General features: G+C 39.5%; 1 protein-coding gene across 5 annotated transcripts in view; it reads left to right on the top strand.

The window, feature by feature from the left end:
• TRIO (trio Rho guanine nucleotide exchange factor) overlaps window positions 1-24,256 on the top strand; it is a 255,751-nt gene that overhangs the window by 135,589 nt on the left and 95,906 nt on the right. For all 5 annotated transcript variants that reach the window (XR_008746283.1, XM_055798730.1, XM_055798728.1 and 2 more), the window contains exons 14-21: window positions 3,212-3,407; window positions 4,039-4,205; window positions 11,077-11,196; window positions 12,652-12,843; window positions 14,008-14,157; window positions 15,638-15,752; window positions 20,472-20,587; window positions 23,834-23,956. Coding sequence is in view for 4 of the 5 variants with exons in the window: in XM_055798730.1 (XP_055654705.1) it covers window positions 3,212-3,407; window positions 4,039-4,205; window positions 11,077-11,196; window positions 12,652-12,843; window positions 14,008-14,157; window positions 15,638-15,752; window positions 20,472-20,587; window positions 23,834-23,956 (1,179 nt within the window). In the remaining variant the exon portion in view is untranslated. The remainder of the gene's footprint in view (window positions 1-3,211; window positions 3,408-4,038; window positions 4,206-11,076; window positions 11,197-12,651; window positions 12,844-14,007; window positions 14,158-15,637; window positions 15,753-20,471; window positions 20,588-23,833; window positions 23,957-24,256) is intronic.

The raw sequence follows: 24,256 nt of genomic DNA, 5'->3' as shown, positions 1-24,256 counted from the left end.
GAACACATGCCGTGGTAAGTAGTTACCCTGTGTTTATGCTGGGTTGTCCGTTTCCTGTCCATTAATTTGTGATTCAGTTACTTTCGATGTCTATTAGTCATTCATTTTTGTTCTGTTTGTTTGATGTTAATTGGCTTGACAAAACAAAATAGGAGACTTCTCACTTTAAAAGTGTTGCTTGCAAAGCAGAACTTCAAGGGAAGCACTGAAGAGTGTGGGCAGAGACGGCTTAATGCACTTTATTTTTGTTTCGACTCTGCCCTCGCATTTCACATTTGCAATGTGAAACAATGAGTGCAATGGCTGAAATAGACCTTGTGCCACCTAATTACTGCTGAAAAATGTAAGGATTACTGCCCTTGTTAGGAACCTTGGCTGTGATGTTCAGGGACTTTTTATCTTTTGAGTGAGTGTGGGACCATGCTGGCATTATTTATTTGAGTTGTGGCCTTCCTAGCCTTTTGAAGAGGACAGAGAATGTCTTGCTCTTGCAGTGTTTCAGACTGCTTTAAACAGTGTGTGGGCCATGATCTTTAATCTTGGGGTTGCATGAAGTAATGTGGGAAGAAGTTATAATTCTTACTGTTGTTCGTTTTTGTTCTTTGGCAGCAGTATCGCTAAAACCTCTTGGCTGAGGTGATACGCAGTGTGATACGCAGTGCTGACCTCTTGGAACTGCCTGTCAATTATATGGGCTATGGTGAATCTCAGGATAGTCTTAAGAGGACATAGTGACTACAATCTACTTAAACCATTCCATGATTACAGAAATACTGACAGTTAGCCACAGCAGTGTCCTGTTGTGAGCTTACTGTGTTTATTACTTTATTTCTACACAGTTTGCTAGTAAGAGAGGTAAGATTTTAGCCTGTGTCTGAAAGGAGATGGAATGGCTTTGCTTTTAAAATTTTAAAACGTAAATGTGGTATGTTAAATCTTAATGCACTTTTAAAAGGTGTTTAGAAAGACAGTGGAAGATGTTGTTTTGATGGAAGAGTTTCACAACCTTCTTTAATGCTCAGATTTCTTAGTATTACCAAGTCTAACTACAGTTACTTATTGAGGATAATTTATTAATGTTGTTAACTGAACTGGATGAAAATAAGATGGTAAATCTGATTAGTGAGAACTTCCATAGTGCAGTGGATGGTTTGAAGAAACAAATGTTAGATGACCTCCTCTGCTTTTACTAGTGAATGAACAGAGAGTTTTGAAGGCAAACTGGGAAGGGCAGGTCTGAGGTGCGTGAGAGCAGAAAAGGGGGGCAGCTGGCTCGACTTTCAGGAAGACTTGAAACTTCTGAAATATTTCAGGCCAGTTAAAAGGAGATGAAGGACAGAGGTGATAAGACATGGACCAAGTAAAAGGGAAATAAAGGGAAATTGTGAAGGATTTTGTGGAAGGGGAAGTCTGCATGTGTGTTTATGCATTATGAGTGGTCTCCCCTCTAAATAATTATGCATGTGACGTTTAGAGCATGCAGAACAGAGATGAAAGAAGCTTTAAGCAGTAGCTAAAAGCCTTGTCCTGTATATGTTCCTGCATCTCTTGTCCATCAGCTTTTCTGTTTTCAGTGTTAGCCCTGAACGTGAATTTCTGCCTGATTCTGCTTTGGAAGAGCTAGCTGATCAGGATTAGGGTTTGTAAATAGTTACCCTGATGGTTTGGTATATCCCATCATGGCATGTTGCTAAACTTGAAGACTTTAAGTCGACGAAAATTTTTGCAGAACAGCTTTAAAACAGGAAGTAACTCACTGATGCCACTATTTTAATAATAATTGCTTCATGTGTCTCATTTTTTATGCTGCCACCTGTGGGAAAGGAAACAAGCCTTCAAGAAATGTGGTAGCTGACAACAGAAACTTTATACAGATTATTTAACTTTGTTTTCTCCTCAATTCTGTTGTTTTTTAGAAGACTTGTTTTCCTGGAACTTCTCTTGTAGTTTAACTCTCGCAGTTAAACAGCTCTGATTAACCACTCAATGTAGCAGCATATTACTTCTGCTGACAAATTACTTTGGTTAAATATTTATGTAGTCAACTACTTTGTTGCTAATGCCTGTTTAGTCAGATCCTCTTCTTGCTGTGTCTTGCTGCATAAACAGGTGGGTTTCTGTCATTTAGCACCATTCACATCAGTTGGTCCTACTCCTGAAATTATAGAACTCTGGAGCTAAGCCATACTTGGTTCTTGATATCTATAATTTTGCTTTCCCAGTGCACTGCAGTAGTTTGTGGCAAAACTCTGCTGAGAAAAAAATGATTACAGGCTTGAGGGTTAAGTGTCAAACAGACTTGTTTGAAGTAATTGATGCGTGAAACCTGTGCCGTTAGAACTCACCCCACTTTGATCAGTGACGGTTGTAAGTATTACCTGTTAGACTTAAACAGGTTTGTATCCTAATTAAAAGGAATATTTTAAGTTTCAACCAGGTTTTGCAATATGATGTGTGGACAGACATTATTGTTGTCATACATACGTTTAAAAAAATACCTCCTTAGCTAACCTTCTTTGGATATCTTATGGCTGAGAGTAAAATCCAGAATTAAAGTGTAAACTGGAAAGTATGGCTGAATGATTTCAGCAGGCAAATTTAGCTCTGACATTACAATCATATTGGAATAAAGTAATACTTTTTGGTTTTGCACCATTAGTCACTAAGTACCCTGCCTTTTGTGACAAGTAGTGCTTCTCAGTTGTCTGACAGAAGTCAAAGGTGCTCACAGAACCTGATGCTTCTTGCTCACAGAATGATAGAGCTGGCTTTTTTGTAAAAGGGCTCTAGACTGGCACAATTGAAAGATAAGTTGGCTCTTGATGTGTGAATTATTACTTGGTGCGGTCTGAAGAATTGAAAAGATGTTTTAGATCAACGTTTTCCTTTAAAAGTGGAGATGAAAACCCCCGTCTGTTTCACAAGTGGTGTGTTGATGGAGTACCTTAAACAAGGCAAGGGTACCCATAGTATTGCATGCACTGGTTGAAGGAGAGCTGTAGTGGTTCTCAAAGAGATTCTTCAGGGTTGTTTGCCAAAATTTTAAATCCCTGCTAAAACAGCCTATATCTGAACAGTTTTGAACCTGATCACTGAAGTCAATCAACAGTGAGAAACTCAAGTTCCTGACCTCCATCTTAAGTACAACATTGGAAATGAACATATGTTGTGAAATGGGTAATTTAACATTGTCTTCCTGTTTTCCGCCCAGATAATTTCAGACCTCGAGTCTTGGAATGATGAGCTCTCTCAGCAGATGAATGACTTTGACACTGAAGATCTTACAATAGCAGAACAGAGGCTCCAGCATCATGCAGACAAAGCCCTGACCATGAATAACTTGACCTTTGATGTCATCCACCAAGGGCAGGATCTGCTGCAGTATGTCAATGAAGTGCAGGCATCTGGTAAGATGGCTTCTTCATGCTATTCTGGGCAGTGGCTTTGTGAGAATTATCCAGTTGTCTCCATGGGATGTGTGAAAATAACAGAGATACTGGTTAACTTTAAACTGGAGATGTGGACTTTTTTTTTCCCTTTATACTCAAACCATTTGATAGTGTTCATGAGAATGTACTGTTATTATGGCATATAGTTTTTATATAAGAGTTGGCAACACCTGAATATGTTTAGGATTAAAAAAAAAAAAAGAATTCCACTCAGGAAGTCGGTAAAGTTAAATAGCAGGGAGTTAATTTTATAGTGAATCGGAGCAACACAGTCAAGCCAAAAATTTCAGCTTTCAAGGAATAAGTGTTCCTTTTTTGTCTCGTACACCGCTTCACTTGATGTTTCTAACTGTACACGGTCACCCAGGGTAAATCTCAGGCTTCTTTAAAATTGCAGTATGAACTTTTTTTTTCTAAAGAGTGCAGAACCTATGCTTATTTAAGCAGTTGCTCTGGGGATTAATTTGAACGTTGAGAAGGAGCCAGAGTGTGCCACAAAGCAGTGGAAACAGGCAGTTTGTCTTCGGGAGATTTTTTTTTTTTTTTTTTTTTTTTGGTAAGTCATTTATAAATGACTGGCTGATTACAGGTGTTGAGCTGCTTTGCGACAGAGATGTAGACATGGCAACTCGTGTCCAGGATCTGCTGGAGTTTCTCCATGAGAAGCAGCAGGAGCTGGACGTGGCGGCCGAGCAGCACCGCAAGCACCTGGAGCAGTGCGTGCAGCTGCGTCACCTGCAGGCCGAAGTCAAGCAGGTAGGAGCCGCCTGCCCCCGCGTGGGGTGGCGGTCCCCCAGGGCTGTGCACACCTGGGGGGGGGGGGGGGGGGGGGGGGCGGTCTGTGCCCATTAACTGCCCTGGGAAACTGCTTTCTGTCCTAGCAAGTCTTGCGGGGAGGGACTTTGAGCACCTGAGAAACTTCATCCTCTGCTAATGCGAGGTGCGTTTTTTAATTTGCATCAACAGTCCGTATTTCTACATGGATACAAGTCAAGTATTTGAAGTGTAGAGCAATTTGAACTAATGTTAAACCCATACTTTTATCATCTGTATTGTTTGGTGATAAACCGTGCACACTGGCCTAATGCTTTTTGGTATACTGTTTGAGACTTCTACAAACCGTGGTAACATAATATCAGCATGGTTTACTTTCTGGGAGAAGAAATATGAAGTTTTGCTTTTCCTGACAGTGAAGTGGCAAGTGTCGAGGACCTTATCTGATAAACACCTAAACCTTTAGTGAATTTAAGGTGCCGTGGGCAGAACCACTGAATTAGGTGAAAGTTTAAAAAACAAAGAACACACTAGAGAGGTAAAAGGTTTTGATCTTGCTCACACTTGGCAGCAGCACAGAAGTCTGCTACAGTCTGTTGTATTAGTATGTCCTATAATGGCTCCCAATGCAACCTGTCCTTTTCCTGTTTGTTGTGAGCTCTTACAAAAATTCATCTCCCTCGTGAGACTCTGAGAACGCCTGAATTGCAAAGTAACATAAAAGGGGTCCAGTTAGCATAGGAGAAGTGAACAGAAGGTTCTCAAAGTATATCCAGGCAGCGTGTGGTTACTTTGTAGTAGCAGACCCAAAGCTTCTGTGTTGTCTCGAATTAAAGGAATGCAAGAAACGGGTAGGGTCTGCCATCAGTGCGATACATACAGGTGTTAGTCAAATACACGGCCTTCGAGTTCAAGCCTTTGCATACTCTACTGAAACTTGTTCATCTTTGTAAATGCACATTACAAATTACTGATTTCACATGAGTAATGGTTGAGATAAAGTTATTGCAGCTGAGAATAGTTTGCACATATTCGAAGAAAAGAAAATATGAAAAGAGTGTGAATGCTAGCTGAGGCAGTCTCATCCCTTTTGGGTACATCAGTGGGTTAGGATGGGATAGATTTGTAAGAAAAAAGAATTGTTAATTCCCGTGATACTGAAATAATACTCAGTTGCTGAACAGAATAGAATGTAGCACTTGGGTAATATTTCAAAGACACGCTATTAAATAGTTACTTAGATTGCATGCTCCCATAAAGTGAGTACCTTGCTCCTCTAGTTTTGTTTGTATGCAGGTTAATTGTGACAAGACAAACACAGTGTTTAAAACCTGTGTTTGCAGAACCAATGTTTTGTATTTTAGCAGATACAAGCGGATGGTGAACAACATGGATTGTAAAGGAATATCCATGTTGCACCTAGCGGTTTGTAGGTCATTCTGTAAGATCTTCGTAACTTTTTTGAACCACTGCTAGCCCTGTCTGAAATTGAAGCTCAGGATTAGATTTTTAAGAAAACACTGGAAAAAATGAGTTCATCTTATAATAAAGATACAGGTAGTATAATGTTCTAGCCAGCAGCCTTTTCTTAATAGACTGGTGTTTAGGAGAAAAAATGGCTTCTGTTTTATATTCTTAGAACACATCTCTATCAATTGGATTTTTCTGTTGAATTAAATGCCACAATAGGTGTGAACTTTCAAACAAACTTACATAACCATGTAGCTGACAGAATGTTCCTGCATTACAAACTCCTTTTCCAGATTTTTCATTGTACAGATTAACCTGCAATACTTGCCCAGCCTGAGGGCCTAAAAATTGAACGTAACGAAAACTGAATGTTATGGTCTCATTTTGATCCCCTTTGGAATGCTTTGGGGCTAGTAACTCTTAGTTTTGTGATTTCAGTTGCCTTTTCAGAAAACCATGTCTGATTTATTTTAGTTTTTTTTAAATATCAGGAAGCATGATCCTCTGCACTGGGAAAAAACTTCATCACTCAGCAGGTCCCAACAGGTGCTTTACCCAAAAGTAAAATGATATGGTAAACCTCATCTTCAATCTGTTTTGTTTGTATTTGGTTGCCTGAAGCAGTGAACACATGGTTGCCCAGTTCAATTACTGTGATTTTTTGCCAGATTTATTGTTAATGATCTGAGTGTAAACATACTTATTATGTAGATGGGATACTGTCTCCATAGCAAGGATTTTAACAAGTTTTCAGTTTGAAATTTTCCTGCCAAACTGACATTACTGCTATTGTATTTTTACACACACACATACACACACACAGATACATATAAAAAAAGTAGTGAAAAGGTTAGACTGGAACACTGCAGGGGTTTTTCCATAGGTTTCATCTTTCAGATTACTGTAATCGAGACCAGAAAACTGTCTCCTGGCTTAGCTTTTTAGTCAAATACTTGCAAGGAGTCCCTTCAGTACTAGGTTTTGAAACTTGTAGCTTAGTGATTTCTTATCAAGCAAGCACAGAAAGCAGACAAAAACGTCCAGTGGTGCTTCTCCCTTAACAACCATACCAGTTCTGCTTCCTCCTTGTCCTGAGGCTTGATGTACAGAACTTCAATGCCACAAAGCAGAAGGGCCATAAGACAAACAGAGGTTTAAAGAAACCCTGCAAAGAATTTGCTTGTCAACTTGATATGTTATAGGTGCAGAAAGGGCAAAAGTAAATAGAAGATCACAGTGTAGGAAAACCTCAGAAGGTAGGGGGAAGAGGATGCTCATTGAAATAAGAAGGGAATGCTGTATGTGGGGAAGACAACATGGAAAGGAAAATGTGGGCATTTTAGTCAGGGCAGGAACATATGACTAGGTAGAGGCAGAGAAATATTTTAAGAGAATATCTGTCTCATCCAGAATTCCACTTGCATGTTTGCCAGACAACCTTTTTCTTTTATCACCTAAAATAGAGCTGCTGGATTACTTATTGCTGCTATCACTCCCACATACTCACTTTATAGAACGAATGCTGTGCTCTGCTTAACGTGCAGCATCTGCCAGGGTCACAATCTCTACCAAGCTCCAAAATCAATGCGATTGGTTTACAATGCTCATTAAGCCTTTTCAGTGCAGTATTGTCTGCTTCTCTGATCATGGTGTATGTTCTTGGATATATAACTGTGTATTCATATCTGTACAACAGTGTAGATAGATACTTGTACCAGGTACAAGCTTATATCATCAAGAGCACCTTGAGCTGCTTTTTGTTCTCACATGCAAATCTTTTAGCTTGGTGCAAACACAGTCCAGTGCTTAAGCTCTGATTCTCTCAAAATACTACTCGGGAAGAGTATCCTGGCACTCTGTATAGTGCCATATGGATATGAAAACGTAGCAAGGACGGCAGGCTGAAGCAGGTGTATCTCATAATCATGTTTAGTTAGTCAAATATCAGTCCAAGAAACTAATCTTAAATCAAGCATCTATAGAACTACCTATTTTATCCTTTCACGCATCCCAAATTGTTTCATTTCCACAGTTTTGCTGATGCTCTGCTGATGCTCTTCTAGCCTGCTGAAGGCTGCAAGGAGAAAGATGGCATGTGTGGTCCACCCAGACAGTGAGGTGATGGAAACATGCCAACAAATGTGGGAAGGCAGCAGCCCTGAAAGAACAACAGGCTCAATATTTACTGGTGCTTATATTTTCCCCTTGAGTCAGAGCAGAGGGAAGAGGAAAGTGCTGTGGGCAACTTCCCTCCTCTGAGTTCCACCAGCTTCTGCACTGGCACCGTGACCTGCATCAAGCAGGAGGGCAAATCAGTGTGTTTGAAATGACAAGTTCTGTGCTAGCTGTCTTTGCTGTGTATGATGGGATGCCAAGTCAAGAGGAGCTTTGAACTGGTGCTGCTCAAGCATTCACCTTCATTATAAGTTCTCTGGACAAGGCTAAATGTATTTTAACCCTAAGAAGGTATGTTAGAGCATACCTGGAAAAATAATTACCTAAGTAAGGTAGAGGGGGAACTTAGAACGGCTTTTATAAGACAAACTACAAATAAAAAAGGGATTTAAAAACATCTTCCACCCTCTGTGTTCTTACAGACAAATTCTATTCTCCAAGCATAGTTTCTGTCTACAGTCTATTGAACCCATCTTGTTCCTCTGGAAGTTGCCCTTGAGGCTTACCTGGACTTGCTCCCTTGAGTATTAACAGCCCCAGGTGTCTTAACGAATTCCAAACTCCCAGCTCCTTTCACGGTCCCTTTCATGTGCCCCCATGCTGTTATCCGGGGGATAACAGCAGGAGAGGTTGTTCCAAGGCCAGAGCCATCTTCCGCCTCCCCATAAGGCTCCACCTGACCCAGCATTTTGTCCTCAGAGAAGCAGAATGTGCACCCACTTACATGTCTAGGAGGTGCTGTCCCACACTACATCTACACTGCAGACTTTTTTTCTACAGACTTGCAGGATTTGTATAGAAGAATTCAAATACATGTTATCCGAGGCGGAGGGTGGGGATGGGGGAAATGCCCAACTTCTTAGCTATTCATCGTGCAGGCAGAAGTGGAAAAAACTGTATTACTAATCCCACAATATTGCAGTGTAGATAAGCACAAGACAGAGGGTGAAACTGTGATTTGAGGGAATGGATATTGTGTCAAGATAGGTAGACCTCAGTTGCTTCAAGCTGTTAAAGCCATGTTAGAGTATACCTTGGATGTAGACCACGTGTGCCTTTTGTTTTTAAGCATCTGTGTTTTGATAGGTCCTCTTCCTGGTTTCTGCCCATGTTTTCAGACTATGACTATAGTCATGTCATCCTGATTCACCCAGTCATAACTTGGCACAGTAGTATCAATGGTGGTGTTACAGGTGGATCACTAGATGACAATATTTAGTGTTAAGAGCTAGCTGTCATTTGGTAGTTAATATATTTATTACCAGTGGTTAAAGGTCTAAAATCAGTTGGTAGGAACATGCTAGGGAAGCTATGCTTAAACTGGTTATTTTCAAATCAACTGGGCCCAAAGGAAATCACCCCAGAATACCTATAAAACTGCCTGAAATAATGTCATAGACATTAGTGCTTATCTTCTCCAAACTTGTGGAGGTTGATGAGATTCTGGAGGCCTGGAACTCAACATCTACTTCTCAAAAGTGGGAAAGGATTAGCTAAGGGAGGATTATAGGTCAGCTAGTTTAACAAAATTCCCAGGAAAAATTGTGAAACAAGTAGATTATTAAACCTGAAAAGTGATGAGGAGAAGAGAAAAGGCTTACATAGATTAATTAAGTATAGCTTCCCATTGATAAATCCTGATTCTTCCTGACAAGGTAACAAGTCTTCTGGGTAGAGGTGAAAAAGCAGATGACATAATCTTCCTTCTATTAAAGCTTTTGGAATAGTTTAGTTCATTCTATCTGGCCCTGGCTTAGTATGCGAATGTAATATGGTTTTCCAGCAAGTTATCATTCATGGTACTGTAGTCTCATACTCAGTAATGAAAGTTTTACTAAGAGAGTCACTGGATTGGAAAACAGATTTCAAAATTTAAAAAAATATATCTGTAGAAGGTCTGTATTCGGATACTAGTTCATGTTTCCAGTCAGAAAATTACATGGTAGAGTAGGGATTATGCTTTTAAATGTGAAGATAAAGGCAAAAGAAACTGGAAAAGGGATTTGAGTTCATCAGAAGACACTGGATTACAGTTCAAAATTATCTTGATGTATGGGAGAATTGTGCTGCAAGAAGGATATTAATTTTATTAGTGACAAATACAGAGCATGGTGTACTGGCAGGAATAATCAGCTGAACAAATACACCACAGAGGTAATTACTGGCTGGGCAGAAGTTCCTTAGAAAAGTTACACAGATGACAGTGAATAACCTGAATTATGTCCAGCTTTACTTAGTACTTGAAAGACGTTGACTGAAGTCATGGTTATCAACTGGAGAGATCTTATAATAAAGCAGTGAGAAAAATAAGGCAACTGACTTCACATGGGCTTGAAGAGACTGTGGTCAACAGGGGAAGATGAAACTAGAGGAAGGAATTGGGTAATGTTCTTGATGGAGAGAGGAGAGTGATAAACAAAGCTGATGCGAAGAGGGAGAAAACTAAGGGGTTTGGCTTGTGTTTTTTCAGTTTTTTTCCTCCCAGTGCGGGCAGGAGAAATGAAATAAGCTGAAATGAAAGCAAGAAGGATTTGAGTGTTACAAGAAGGAAGACTTGTGGTGATAAAAGCATCTGGTGGAAGACTGGGATTGGAGTCTTGAGTAACAAACAAGGCCCAGATCTTTCAGGAGGGGCCTTAAGGTTGCATGTTCCTGATGTTGGTAAGGGATGCACTAGGTGGCCTCCTGAGGCTCCTCCCCAGCCGGGGATCCTTCTGGTTTCAAGGACGTGTCAAGACACACTCTGAAAACTGAAAATCTTTAAGCAACTAGAACACAGTCAATGGTCACATTTTTCACAACTTTAATATTCAGAATTGTTTGCTTACTTTTTACTAAGGTGCATATCCTCAATTTACATTATTGACACTGGCTTTTAGGCAAATATTGCTCGTAACTTGTTCCTGTTGTCCAGGTGACAGAAGTGGTGTTCAGAAACACAACCTTGTTCAGAGTGTAAACTGAAATCACAAGCATGTAGTAGTTGACTGAAAGATACAAATTGTCAACGAAGTGAAATTATAGTGAATGTCATTCTCTGTGTTCATTGAATATATAATTCACCATAAATATATCATTAATAAATTAATTAGTTATCAATTCCAGTACTACATGTGACCCTATGTGTGGGGTTTTTCCCTAGCAATGATGCCTTTCTTGCTGTTTGGCAGTGGAACTGCATATTTCATGGTCTTCTCCTTTGTTACAGGTTTTGGGCTGGATCCGAAATGGGGAGTCAATGTTGAACGCTGGGCTTATCACTGCTAGCTCTTTGCAGGAGGCAGAGCAGTTACAGAGGGAGCATGAGCAGTTTCAACATGCAATAGAGGTAAAAGCACAATTTCAGTGACCATAACCAGGTAGTCCTGTGTTACAGTTCATGAGCCTCTGTAAATAGCATTGTTGGGTTCACACTACAATATTTTGAATTTAGGAAAAGCTGTTGAAAGCATCTTACGGTAAAGAGATAAAAACACTTACTGGGAAGGCGGGGGTTTTGTTCTTGTTCTTTTGGAGCTGCAATTCCAGGTGAACACATCTCAGTACCTCTTTGCATTTTTGTAAAGTGATAGCTGTTCACAGCAATTTCACTGAAAATGGTGTTTCCCTTTGTTAGAATACAACACGTAATCCTCATTGTTGTAGTTTAGAATAAATGCAACAGCAAACATCAGTTTTGTGTATTCTGATATGGTCCTTTAATGTTTCCATTTTTGTTTGACAGTAGGTTTTACAGTAATTTGTGTGTGGTGGTGTGTCCATCCTCCTGCCATGACTTCAAACTAAACTTACCAGACTGGACATACCTCTGCAAAAAATTGACAGAGACCTTAAGACTGACTGAAATGCAGTATTACTAATAACTGATATGCACTATTGAGGAACTTAAGGTGATATTGATTATGTATAGCTTACATTTTTTAAGAATTTGACTTCTGTTGAAAGATTAACCAATGTTATAATTTGGGAAAACTTTTTTGACGTATTCTGTCTTGCAGTAACTCTTTCAGTTTATTTGCTATTTGGTGGTTTGGTGGAGTGTTGCTCTCGTTCCCACACACACACACCTTTTTTTTTTTTTACAGTTTGCACTATCTTTACCCTCCTTTTGAGAGCTCCTAAGTATAAAAATTATCAGACCTTTAGGTGTTCGTCAGTTTAAGAATAAATTACTAGGAAGCTTGAATTGTTTTTCTGGATCATTCTGTACTCTGATATGATAATACTTATTATAGTTAGGGGTTCCAGATTTTAGGCAAGTATATGTTTACACAGAGAATTACAGTTAAAAATTTGCTTACAGTGAATGGAGAGTTTTCTTTTGTTATTGGTCTGCATGCCTGCACCTTCATTTGCTCACTGTTGATGTGTAAAAGACTGCAGTAAAGCTGTGAGGATAGTAAAAGCAATCAAGCCAAAATAAGATACAGCCCTTCCATCTTCCTTTTCCTCACCATGAAGGGAAAGAAAATTGACTTGAAATTCATAATTATAACAGTGTACTCCAACATAGATATGCTGTGTGTGGCTTACTGCTAGACAGTGGCTATTGCTTGCAAGCTGCTAGTCATTGTTGATTTGATGATAAATCTCTACAGGATTTATTTCCTTTGTATTTGCGTAGTCAAGTCATGCAGTGACTAATATTAGACAGTTCTTTTTAGCTGGTGGGTGTTTGTGCATGTGTATAGAAGTGTCGTTGACACAGTGGAAATGTGAGCCTTTGAGGTCTTCAAGAAAATGAAGTACTCCACTGACCTCCTGAATTTTCACCTCTTGCCAGAAAACACATCAAAGCGCCCTGCAGGTTCAGCAGAAGGCAGAGGCAATGCTGCAGGCTAATCACTATGATATGGATATGATCCGGGAGTGTGCGGAGAAGGTTGCCTCCCATTGGCAACAACTGATGCTGAAGATGGAGGACCGTCTCAAACTTGTGAATGCTTCTGTTGCCTTCTATAAAACTTCTGAACAGGTACAGAAATGCTACATAATCTGTGTCTGTCTCGGGTAATTCTTCAGTGTGGCATAAACCAGCATTCCCTAAAAAAAATGGTTGACTAGGTTTGCTTCTATTTACTGATCTGATAATAATTGCAGTTATACAAAAAAAATGCAAAAAGCAAATCCTCTTACCCAGCTGCCTTAGAAAGACAAATTATGTGTTGCAGCCTTTCAATATATAAAGTGGTCTTATAAGATGACTTTTTACTACGACCTGTACCGAGGGTGATGAGACACCAGAACAGGTTGCCCAGAGAAGTTGTGGGTGCTCTGGAAATACTCGAATATCCCTGGAAATACTCGAAGTCAGGTTGGACCGAGTTTTGAGCAACCTGATATAGTGAATGATGTTCCTGGCCATGGCAGGGGCGTTGGACTACAGATGATCTTTAAAGGTTCCTTCCAACCCGAACAATTCTATGATAAATGAGTAGTAGCTAGATCATACTAACTACTCAGAGACTACAGTGTAACTGATCTGGATACACTCACTTCAGTTAGCGAACTTCCAAAGAAGGTACACTACCAAAGTGCAGTGATTATTGGTGAAGACTGAAATCTTCATCTGCCTCTTCTATCACCCTCCCCTTTTAATATTCCTCAGATTCTTATTTTTAGTAAAGAAAAGTCTTGTAGAACATTTTCAAGATGAAACATACATACAGCTGCTTAGTTGGATTTCGGCTTGTTTCAAGAAGTTTTGCTTAAACCATAAACAAATTACACAGAAGTTTTAATGGAAGTACTTTAGATGGCTTATTCTGTTTTTTGGGTGGGGGGAGTCAGAGAAAAATCAGCTTCATCCTACTTGTCTGCAGAAGAGTTGGGGGAAGGTTGGCAGGGTTGCTTCCTCTGCAATCATATCTTAAGCCTATCCTGAATTATGCAGTCACAGAAGCAGATATAAAGATGAGCAACTCTAGGAGGGATAGTCTTCTGAGAATTCCACTTAAGCAGGCCAATGCTTGCAAACCTTCAGTCAAAGTTTGTTGCTTTCTCTTAAGTCCCAGTCAAAACATGTCAGAAGCTAAGGAATATCTAAGGGGTGGATTCGTTTTCCATTTTTTTTTGGCTTGAATTTGAGATTTTTGTCTTTACTAAATTATATTTGAGTTGGACTCCTTTCTCCTGATAGGTGTGCAGTGTGCTGGAAAGCCTGGAGCAAGAATATAAACGAGAGGAAGACTGGTGTGGGGGAGCAGACAAACTGGGTCCCAACTCTGAAACAGATCATGTTACTCCCATGATAAGCAAACACCTGGAACAGAAGGAGGCATTCCTAAAGGTAAGGTTTGCTTTTTTTTTTTTGTGGTCTTCTGTGTCTTGGAAAGCATGCAGTCAAATGCTTACTCTTACAGTGCTGAAATGTATGTGGGAAGCAGCAGTGCCCATTCAAAAGCTACAGGTATGTCCCAAACTGCAGAGATGTGGTAAGTGGCATGTTAACTGCTTCTGACAGCAATTAGGAGAATACTGCCAAGTGCATACAATTGTAGCCAGTTTTTATAAATATATTTCCTGTTGAACTTCAGTAAATGTCAGGTTTCCCGCTGTGACTGAAGAGGAATTGGGAATCACTGCTTTGAGCAGCTGTCATTCTAAAGAATGCTTAAAGGCTGCTGCTTTGGAAGAGGAGTGACAGTCACATAGTGCCTTTGCTGCCTGTGCATCAGGGCAGCTCTCAGATGTTCTTGGGACTACAGTAGAGTACAGAAGGAGGAAATTGCTAGACAAGCATGTGGGAGTAGTTGGGTTTATATGGTAGTCTGCAGATAAATGAAAGGTTTCCATTCCAACTAGTGTCCTAGTGGAGAAGCTTGATTATAAATGTGTAACGGGTGCTTGCAAAGCAGTGTAACTAACCCTGTAACCAAAGGCTTTTTCCAGCATCACCTTGAAAAACTACTAACAGTATAAATCTTATTTTTATTAAAAGCTGTTTTGTTCTCATGCACAGATGAGAACATTCAAAAATACATTAACATAGATCTGACTGTACTGTCAAATAGATCTTTCTGCAGCTGGCGTGTGAGTTACCAGTCTTTGTTTAAAAACAATTTGAGAAATTACTTCAAACCGTGCTAATTTATGTAACCTTTTACAGTAGCGTTTCATGTTCTGCTTATTAAAAATAAAGCAGCAAGCCCATGTGTAGTACTTGGTGTACATTAAGGTGAAGGCAGCTGAGCTGAGTGTTGGCAATACAGTAGCAAGGTCTGAAAGCTCTCAAGGCCTTGCCTTAATATATTAAGGGCATGTCTTAATATTTTAGCGCTTTTGGTTTCAGTTCAGTGAAGTGTTTACTTTTTTGTTTAAAGTACTGGTGGATGTTTTGGAGTATCCAGGTGAGTATGTAAGCATGTGCACTCTGTTTACACAGTAACTTCAGGTGGCCCGTGGCACATGGCACATACACAAAACAAACTTCTTTGTGAGTGGTGCTGAAAGCTCTAGAGCAGGCAGTTGCCTTTCAGGATCTTTGGATAAAAATGTATAGCATTTTGTTTGGGGGTTTTTGTTTTTGTTTGGAGCTGGTGTTTTTTTTCCCCACTGCTGGATGAGTAAGGATCAACTGCTATTTTTTGGGAAAACTATTTTAGCCATTGAGTTGGCTTACTTGTAGAAGGATTTAACAAGCAACCTTTTCTAAAATTGGAGAGGGTGGGAAATGCATAAAAAGGGGATGGGGGTGAGGAAGGTCCTTCCTCTCTTTCTGGATGCGTATTTGTGCATCTTCAAATAAAGTAATACTGCTGTCTCTCTAGGCTTGCACACTGGCTCGGAGGAATGCTGATGTCTTCCTGAAATACCTGCACAGGAACAGCGTAAACATGCCAGGGATGGTGACACATATCAAAGCACCTGAACAACAAGTGAAGAGTAAGGGGTTTCTCATCCTTTTTTTTCCCAAAGAATGTGATCATCATATGCTGTGGTGTGTGTGATGATGGAGTGAAGCCTGCCCAAGTGGAAAGGGTTCTGTCAGACCTAACAGGAAATAATTAAAATTCCTCGCACACTTAGAAGGAGCTGCCAGTCATCAACTTCTCTTATACCCAAATGAAGTTGCTTTGAATTTATCTCCTGCTTACACTTAATCTTCTTTCAATTTGAGACTCAAATGTGCTACTTCTGTTGAGAAAATGAGATAGTAAACTTCCACGTGATAATGTTTGGTCTGAAGCCAAATGGAAGCTGATCACTGCAAGCTTACTCTGTTAGTGTGGTACATTCTGCGAGTTCCTTGGGTGTACCAGCGTGATACAAGATAATCCCTTGAATGATGCCCTTGGACCTTTCATATAGTTGAATCAATATTAAGGAACTTCATGAAGTATAGGACTTCATGTTTAAATTAGATGCGTAGATAAGTAGTAGCTGAGGTGAGGCAGGAAAAAACTATTACATGGGGCTTTGCTTTTGCTGGGATTAGTTCAATATAGTACAGCTTTAAGGTGCAACGTGCACTGTGGGGAATGGAGTAGAGAGAGAAATCTGTAAGTCTTTCAGGGACAGAAGTACAGAAATTAGTAGTGTGTGCATAACTGATGGGTGAGATAGGTGGAACAGAGATCAGAGAGATTCAGGAATAAGTATTGCATTTTACTAATTTATTTGCCAGTCGTATTCTGCTCAATGAGTTTTGAAGCTGTGACTGAACACTCAGGCCATGCTACAGACTCAGTACCAGTGAAGTCTAATTGTCTGATTAATTGCTGTTTGCAGCTGCCCAAAGGGGAGTTATGCAGAGGATGGAGCCCAACTCAGAGGAACACAGCAATAGGACCAGAGGAAAAAGTTGCAGCAAGGGAAGTTCTGAATGGATATAAGGAGAAACTGTTACAACAAGAGTGAGAAAGCACTGAGTAGAACAGGTAGCCCAGAGAGGCCTTGGGAATTTTTAAAACTCAGTTGAACAAGCTCCTGAAAAACTTTGAAGTTAGTTCTGCTTTGAGGAGGAGATTGGAACAGATAGCCTCCAGAGGTCAATTCCACTCTAAATTACTTGATGACTCTATTAGAAAAGGACATGCTCACTGCTTCCCTTTACTATAAGGCAAAGACAGTTTGTGTTAAACTTACCCGTGTACCTGACAGTACTGAAATTGAAAATCAACCTTTGTTGAATTTTTTATGTCAGGAAGATAATAGCATGTTGACCATACTTTTAGCTCTAAGGAAATAATTGGATTTTGGCAGTTGGAAATGTTGAGCATGTAGAGCTGAGGGAAAGGATTGTTTTTTTCCTCTGCCCCCAAGACACCAACATTTATAGAATTGTATATGACAAAATCTCAACACAAATGCTGGCAGTATCCATAACTGAAATGTTGCTGACATTTGTCACTTAGCTCTTCTCTTAGTATAGGACAAAGAAAACAAAGCAGGAGCAAGCAGGAAGTTTTGGTTACCACACTTGCAAGTGTAAGAGTATAAGAAAAATGTTAGGGCTTTTAGACAAACTTTTAAAAATTCAGTTTTGACGTTTGTGTGGAAACAGTCATTCTGGGAAAGGTAAATGTGTTCAGATGAGGAAAATACAGAAATAACGTCCTTAAGAATAATTATGTGTCAGAACCATAATGCTATACATGTTCTGTGTACATATAAAATCCTGGGTGAATGATATATGTTTAAAAAGCAACAAAAAACCCCACCAAAAATCCCCAAGCAGGAAAAAAATAAGTTATGTGCTCTAACGTAGTGAGTTAGTTGTTCCCACCATATGCCATATAATATATGCTTCTGAGAATTAAACATAAGTCAAGAAAAAATTAGTGAGGACTCCTTCCTTTGAGGTCTCAGTGGTATGGTGGTAACTGAGTAATTAAAAATCTCTGGTATTCTTGTTCAAATATGCATGTAAGGAAAAAAAAATAATCTCTTTTCTAAATAGAGGAAAAAAATAGTGTGTTATTTCATTTTGGTGCAATCGAGGTTACATGTGTTCCGCTGGACCATTACACACTCATACTCGGGTGTATGCTTGAAACAGTGTGTCAGACTGTGATCAGTATATAGTATATAAATGAACACTTTAAAAACCTTGAGTGGCCCTCAGGTTTCTGCAGAACTGCTGAATGTTTTTCAAAAAACTTGTTCAATGGCATACTTGATGGTACTCCCAGCTGCAGATTATGATGTCTAGAAAAGCAATGTCTAAAAAAATCTAGGAAAAGTTTAGGTAAGCACGTGCCTCATGGGAAACAGTTATCACAATGGTACTGAACTCTGAGAAGTCCTTCTGTCTCTTTTTACCAGTGTAAGTAATTTCCTTGACTTGCAGCTCAGAGTATCCAAATACTGTCAGACACCATGCCAAAGCTATATTTTAGGAAGGAGTTGTGGCCTAAAACTAAAAGCAGGTGGATTCAGTTGTTGACAATAGTTGTAAGCTCAGAAATGGATCATCTTTGTGTTTGCTTCTGTTGCTAGTTTTGTGTGCTTCTTTGTAACCTGTCTGTGCTGTATGGGCTGTGACTGAACATACTGTGGAAGTTGTCTAGTGATGCTCATATTTTTAGATTGGTTGTTAGAGAGTGCGTGGTGCATAGACACAGCTGAAAGCTCACCGAGCCTGGAGAATAAGCTGAAAGTTTAGAAAACAATTCTAACGAATGTTGGAATCAAAGAAAATAACAACATCAGGGACTTAGAGTTCAGGAGCCTTGAGACAGAGCTGCTCATCCAAACATAGTATTAACTACTGATGTTCTATATTTTCCTTCAAGTATTTTATATAATATTTTTGCTCTTCCTTGTCAGTCCAGGAAATTAATGACAGTAACACTAACACTGCCCAGCCAAATATCTCTCACTGCCTTGCCATCTGTATCATGTCCTGACGGAACAAATGCTGTTCCAATTAGCTACACTCACCTTGCTTGCTCTTTGTCAGAACTACTTTGCTTGGGTCACTCTCGAGATGTCTCTTTTTATATGGTGTGTCCAGTTAGGTGCATTGCATTGTATAATGATAATTGTGTCCCACCCCAACCCTTGCCCCTCAAAATCTGGCATATATTCTGAGCAAATGTTTTGGAGGTGGTGTAAGGCAGAAATAAAGCTGAGAAGGCAGGTGAGGCTCATAGCAGATCAGCTCACAGCTTGGCTAGGGGACAGATCAGTTGAGGCATATCTGAGGGTAGCCTGCCCAGCAGGAAGAAAACCTTGGCCACAGTGACCAGATTCCAACCAAAAGCAAGTCCTGGGTGATCTCAGCACTCTGTGGCAACTGGGAATACGGTGCTTCCAAGCAGGAGGATGTTGGCAGCATTGCAGACAGGTTTCATAATCCTTAAGGAGGCTGTGACAGGCAGTTACAATTGGTCTAGATAGCTGATAGATGTTTTCTCCTCAGACTCCCTTTATTTGAGCTTCTCTGTCAAACTGTTTCTTGAAGTTGTTAGCCTTTGGGATGTAAGGCATGGTTGGACCCACACAGTGGGGCAGGGGAATGCAGAGGCCTGAAGTGGCCTAGCACCTGATAGCCTCCATTCATCATTATGAGGCATATCTGGCTGTGGGTGTAAGTAGAAAAGCAAGTAAAGCGCCATCGTGAAGAATGAGCCTTTTTTGTGCTCTCTCCTGTTTTGTTTTCCCCTTGAGTTCTGTGCACTTCCAACAGGGTCATCTGGCAGAGACAGTGAGTGTCCCGGTCTCCGTGTGTGGGCAGCTTGCCACCAGGCTTTGCAGGAACTACGAAGTCTGGTAGGGCTGCTGCTCTGGAAGAAGCAGCAGGTGAAGTCAGCTTCACAAGAAAGTGCTAGGATTTCTCTGAAGAAAAGAAAAAGAGTTAAAGGAGCAGAGTTCGGCAAAAATCTTGTGCATATTACAAGCAAAAGGTCTTTGCTGTCCAGGAAGAATTTATAAGCCAGATATGTGGAATTGCAGGTTAATGGTGGAATTTGGATGTGACTTTGCAGTGGCAGACAGTTTCTGATACTCAGGAATGGAATAACAAATTGTGGAGTTAATTATTTCATTACCTGGAAATTCTCTCAAGGCTCAAAGAACGCTCATTTCAACAAGTCAACTTACTCAGTTACACTGCTGTTGGTTTGGGTTTTTTTATTACTTGGGTTTCTGTGCATTTCATATCTGCTTATGTTGCATCTGTTTGTGTAGTGACCTAAGGTTATGTATTTGCCCACATGTATTAAATTATTAAAATATTTTTAGGAGACTGGTCTATACAGAAAAGGTGAGGCTTTTTTATTGCAATTAATAGGAGATGTTAAGCATGTTGTGATTACTTGCTCATGCTCATTCTTTCTGAGGAAATGCCAAGAACCATCTTATCAGGCTACATTTTCAGTTCTGTTATAAGCAGTGGCAATCCTTTGTATGAAAATATTTGAGAGTAAAAAGATGTCAGTAGTAAGTTTTAATTGCATCTCTAGTTTCTTTAACCAACATTTCTGTAAGTAATAATGAAAAAGGAACACTGTGTCATGAATATCAGGGGAAAGAGCAATACAAAGAGTAACAGAAAGAGTAACTGGATTGTAAATTCTATAATATAAAGAACTGCTGATTAACGTGATATTTCAAAATTGGATGTCATAACATCTGTTGAAACTGTTTACGTTTCCTCAGATATCTTGAATGAACTCTTCCAGAGGGAGAACCGTGTGCTGCATTATTGGACCATGCGTAAAAGACGTCTTGATCAATGCCAACAGTATGTGGTGTTTGAAAGAAGTGCCAAACAGGTGAGGCTTTTATATAAAAATCTTCTTCAGTTGTGATCAAAGTTTAACAAACACTGACTTGTCCCACAATAACAAATTTACCCTTGACTTTAGTATTTCAAATGGCAGAAAGATCAATGATTAAAATATAAAGTAAATTTGCTTTTCCTTTAATACAGAACAGCTAAATACACTGAGGCAGGGTGTCTTTACTGCTGTAACTTAAAGGTAGTGTTTTGCTTCTTCCAGCTTGATCTGGTACTGGTGAATCTCATTTCTGCAAACTTGCATTTGACAATTTGTTACACTTTTTAACTTTTACACACACACCTGATTTGACCAGGGACATAACAGGCAGCAACATTTTACACAGATGTTGGGGGGAAAAAAACTTCATATAATTAAGTCAGTTGGCAGGTCTAGGAAACTGACAAGCTGGATAGCTCGTTAAACAATAACTGAATGACTTTGGTTTTGCAATATGCATGTACTTTTTTGTGGTTTCTTGCATGGTACCACCTCTTGGTATTTTTTGTATTTTGTTGAATTTATCAGCCTGGAAAGAGCTATTAAGTAACTAATACACACACAGAAATTTCCCTCACTAATTAAAACACAAGCCATAAAAATAAGTAGGAGGTTCCGAGGCAGAATTGGTAACTGGAATGATCTGCAATGCTTTTTTACGACTTTTTTTTTTTTTTTTTTTTTTAAACTGGATATAGGACAAAGAAAGGAAGCTATCTGTTCCGCTTCTACAGAAAAGGACACAACGCCCATGGTGTGAAATATAGTTAGATCTACTGTACAGAACTCAAAAAACTAACTTTTTATTTCTTTCTGAGAGTCAGTATAGACAGTAGCTTAAATACTAGTGGTCTGTTCTGATCTCTTGAAAGATTCCTAAAGTCTGTCTTCTATGCTTTCATAAAGAAAGTAAAGCGAGATAAATTTTGGGAGTAAAGTTAAAGGTTAATACCTCTTTAAAATACCACCACCACCCCTTCCCTGCCCCCCACTCCACTTTTGAATAGCCTTAACTCCAGCCTCTGCCAAGCACATGACCTACTTGCTTTTCTATAGCAATTGCTAACAATCAAATACTGGAGATAAAGATCTGTCAGCGTTTTCATTGTAAATCCCGTTTTTCAGCAATCACCAGTTCAGTCATTGCAAAGGAAACCAAACCATATATGGACTCCACACTGATTAGCCAAAAAATGGAAATGTCTTAATTTAGATTTTTGTTTGGAAGCTGGAAGAACCTATTCTTTGTGCTTTCAGAACTCGATGCCCTGCAGTGGGAGCAGATACCATAGTAGTTTGCAAGTGAAATGTTAGGCTCTCAACTCATTCCAGAGTTAAGGGCTCACCTGATCACTAAATTGATTGCTCCGGTTTTTGTATGGAGATACTTGTCTTCAGCATGCAATCCTGAGCCTCACATGAAATGAGAGCTGATCTAAACTGTAGGAATTAACATTGAGATGAACTTTATGTCATTGTGGCTCTGGAGAGCTGCCAAAAATTTACAAAAAGGGCAGCATTTGGGGAGGCAAAGTTTTTTGTTTATCATTCATTCCAGCATTGTGTAATAAATCCACCAAAAAGAGGTGGAGGTTAAAAAGTTGAAAGTGAGAAGTATCAAAATAAATGTAATTTGTAATATCAACTGTGCTGTGCTGCTTGTCCTTGTCAGTCTTCACTTGGAAAGATCAACATTAGAATGACAAGGAGTATCATACAGGTGGTTGGTTGAAATATCCCTTTTCTTGATAGCAGTCCAAAAGTTGTTAGTTTGTTTCCATCAGTGACTTTTGAAATGCGCAGGCCTATCTCAACAGGCTTGCATCTGCACAAGTATGTGACTAGGTAAATGGTACCCTAGCATTCATGTTCAGCATTGAATTTTGAAGGCTTTCTACTCACTTGCAGGTTTTTATACCAAGAGGCAAAAGCATCCGAAGTGGAAGGAAGAGAATCAATGTTGTTCAGTCACAGCCTTGTTGAGCTTAAATTGTGGGTGCGATTATAATATGAACAATGCCTTTGCTGATTCAGTGTAAGGTTATGCTCTTGAAATAGACATATCTGTTGTCCGCCAGCATAGAACTTTTCCTGTTCTTGGTAATGTGAATGGAGAAAAGGGTAACTGGAAGCATGAGAAAGAAAAGGAAGAAGGAGGACCTGCTAGCAATCTACTACTTTTTCTCTTGAAGTATTAAATTTTTGTCCAGTGCTGTATGTATTTACTAAAGACACAGAAGATACACATGCATTTAATAACAAGACAGTTCTAAACAAGCTGTATTAAACTCTCTGAACATCTGGTATTGGCTTTTTCAGAACCAAGAAGTTTCTAAGTTCATGTAGTTCTGCATACTGCTGTAGTAGCCTGTATGTAGAGCTGCAAAAAAAACTTGATAATGTCAGTCTTTTGTTACATTTTTTTATTTTTACTCTTATGCTGCGGTTTGAGAAGACTCTTTTTTTCCAGTAGCCAGAGAGTAGGATTCCTTGCAACCACTGAGTTATGCTTAAGAGGGCAGCAAATATTAATGTGGGCAGAACATAGATAATAACATGGATCAGCGTGGTTCGTAATAGTGAGAGAGTAAGGTGCCAGGATGTGGAAGGAAAACTGTTTAAGTCTGCAGTTCTTAGTTAATTGTCTTTTACTACCTATACATACATTAATTGGTTTAACTGATATATCTCAACATTCCTCCGCTGCTGCAGGTTTAATTTCTAGGAGTACAGGTAACTACAGACCATACTTTGTGAGGCTGGAATACATGTCAACTACAGAGTGAAATGACAGTTGCATCTTATGTGCTTGGAAAGTTCAGCCTACACATTTGTCAGTCTTACATACAAATGTACAAGTTTTATTACAAGTTGTTTTACAGGTTGGACGATGTATATCTGAGTACAGCTGTCCTGTGTTGTACCAAGAAAGTGATTTTTGCTCGGTTGGGGAGTATACTAACAAAACTGTAGACAAAGTCAGTTAGAACCTTTTATTAGTGTACTGCTGTAGTCCTGTAGTAGAGGACTGCTCTGAAGTTTTCAGATTCATGTGTCACTGAATTAAAGTGAATTATTTCAACCTGATGTTGTAGAGGTATTAGAGATTGCCACAAGTGACATACAGTAGAATTTACTTGTGGGAAATCTGTGTTTGTGAAATACCAATTACAGATAGTTTCTATTGGCAAAAGTATGTTACCTTATCTGTTACTTTTCCTTCATCAATGCTTCGTTTAGGCCCTGGAGTGGATTCATGACAATGGAGAGTTTTATTTATCCACACATACTTCCACTGGCTCCACTATCCAGCACACTCAAGAGCTGTTAAAAGAGCATGAAGAATTTCAGATCACAGCAAAGGTAAAAGAAATAAATAACATTATATAAGAACTAAAAAAAAAAAAGAAACCCACCAAAAAAACCACAAAACCACAAATTCTGTCCCCCCCCCCCCCCCCCCCCCCCCAAAAAAAAAACCCCAAACAAAAAAAACCCACAAAAAACCCAACCAAAATCAAACCCTCCTGAGGATGTGTCCATAAATATCTGTTTACTTGCAATAGCTTTGTATTTCTGCTGGGAACAGAATAAACCAAAAGATAATCGGAAGATAATCACTGTTACTGGAACTCTCTTAGCCCTATGTGCTGTTGATTTTTC

The sequence above is a fragment of the Falco peregrinus genome, chromosome 3, assembly GCF_023634155.1.
Source record: "Falco peregrinus isolate bFalPer1 chromosome 3, bFalPer1.pri, whole genome shotgun sequence".
NCBI classification, from domain to species: Eukaryota; Metazoa; Chordata; class Aves; order Falconiformes; family Falconidae; genus Falco; species Falco peregrinus.
This window is presented reverse-complemented; position numbering and strand designations above follow the sequence as displayed.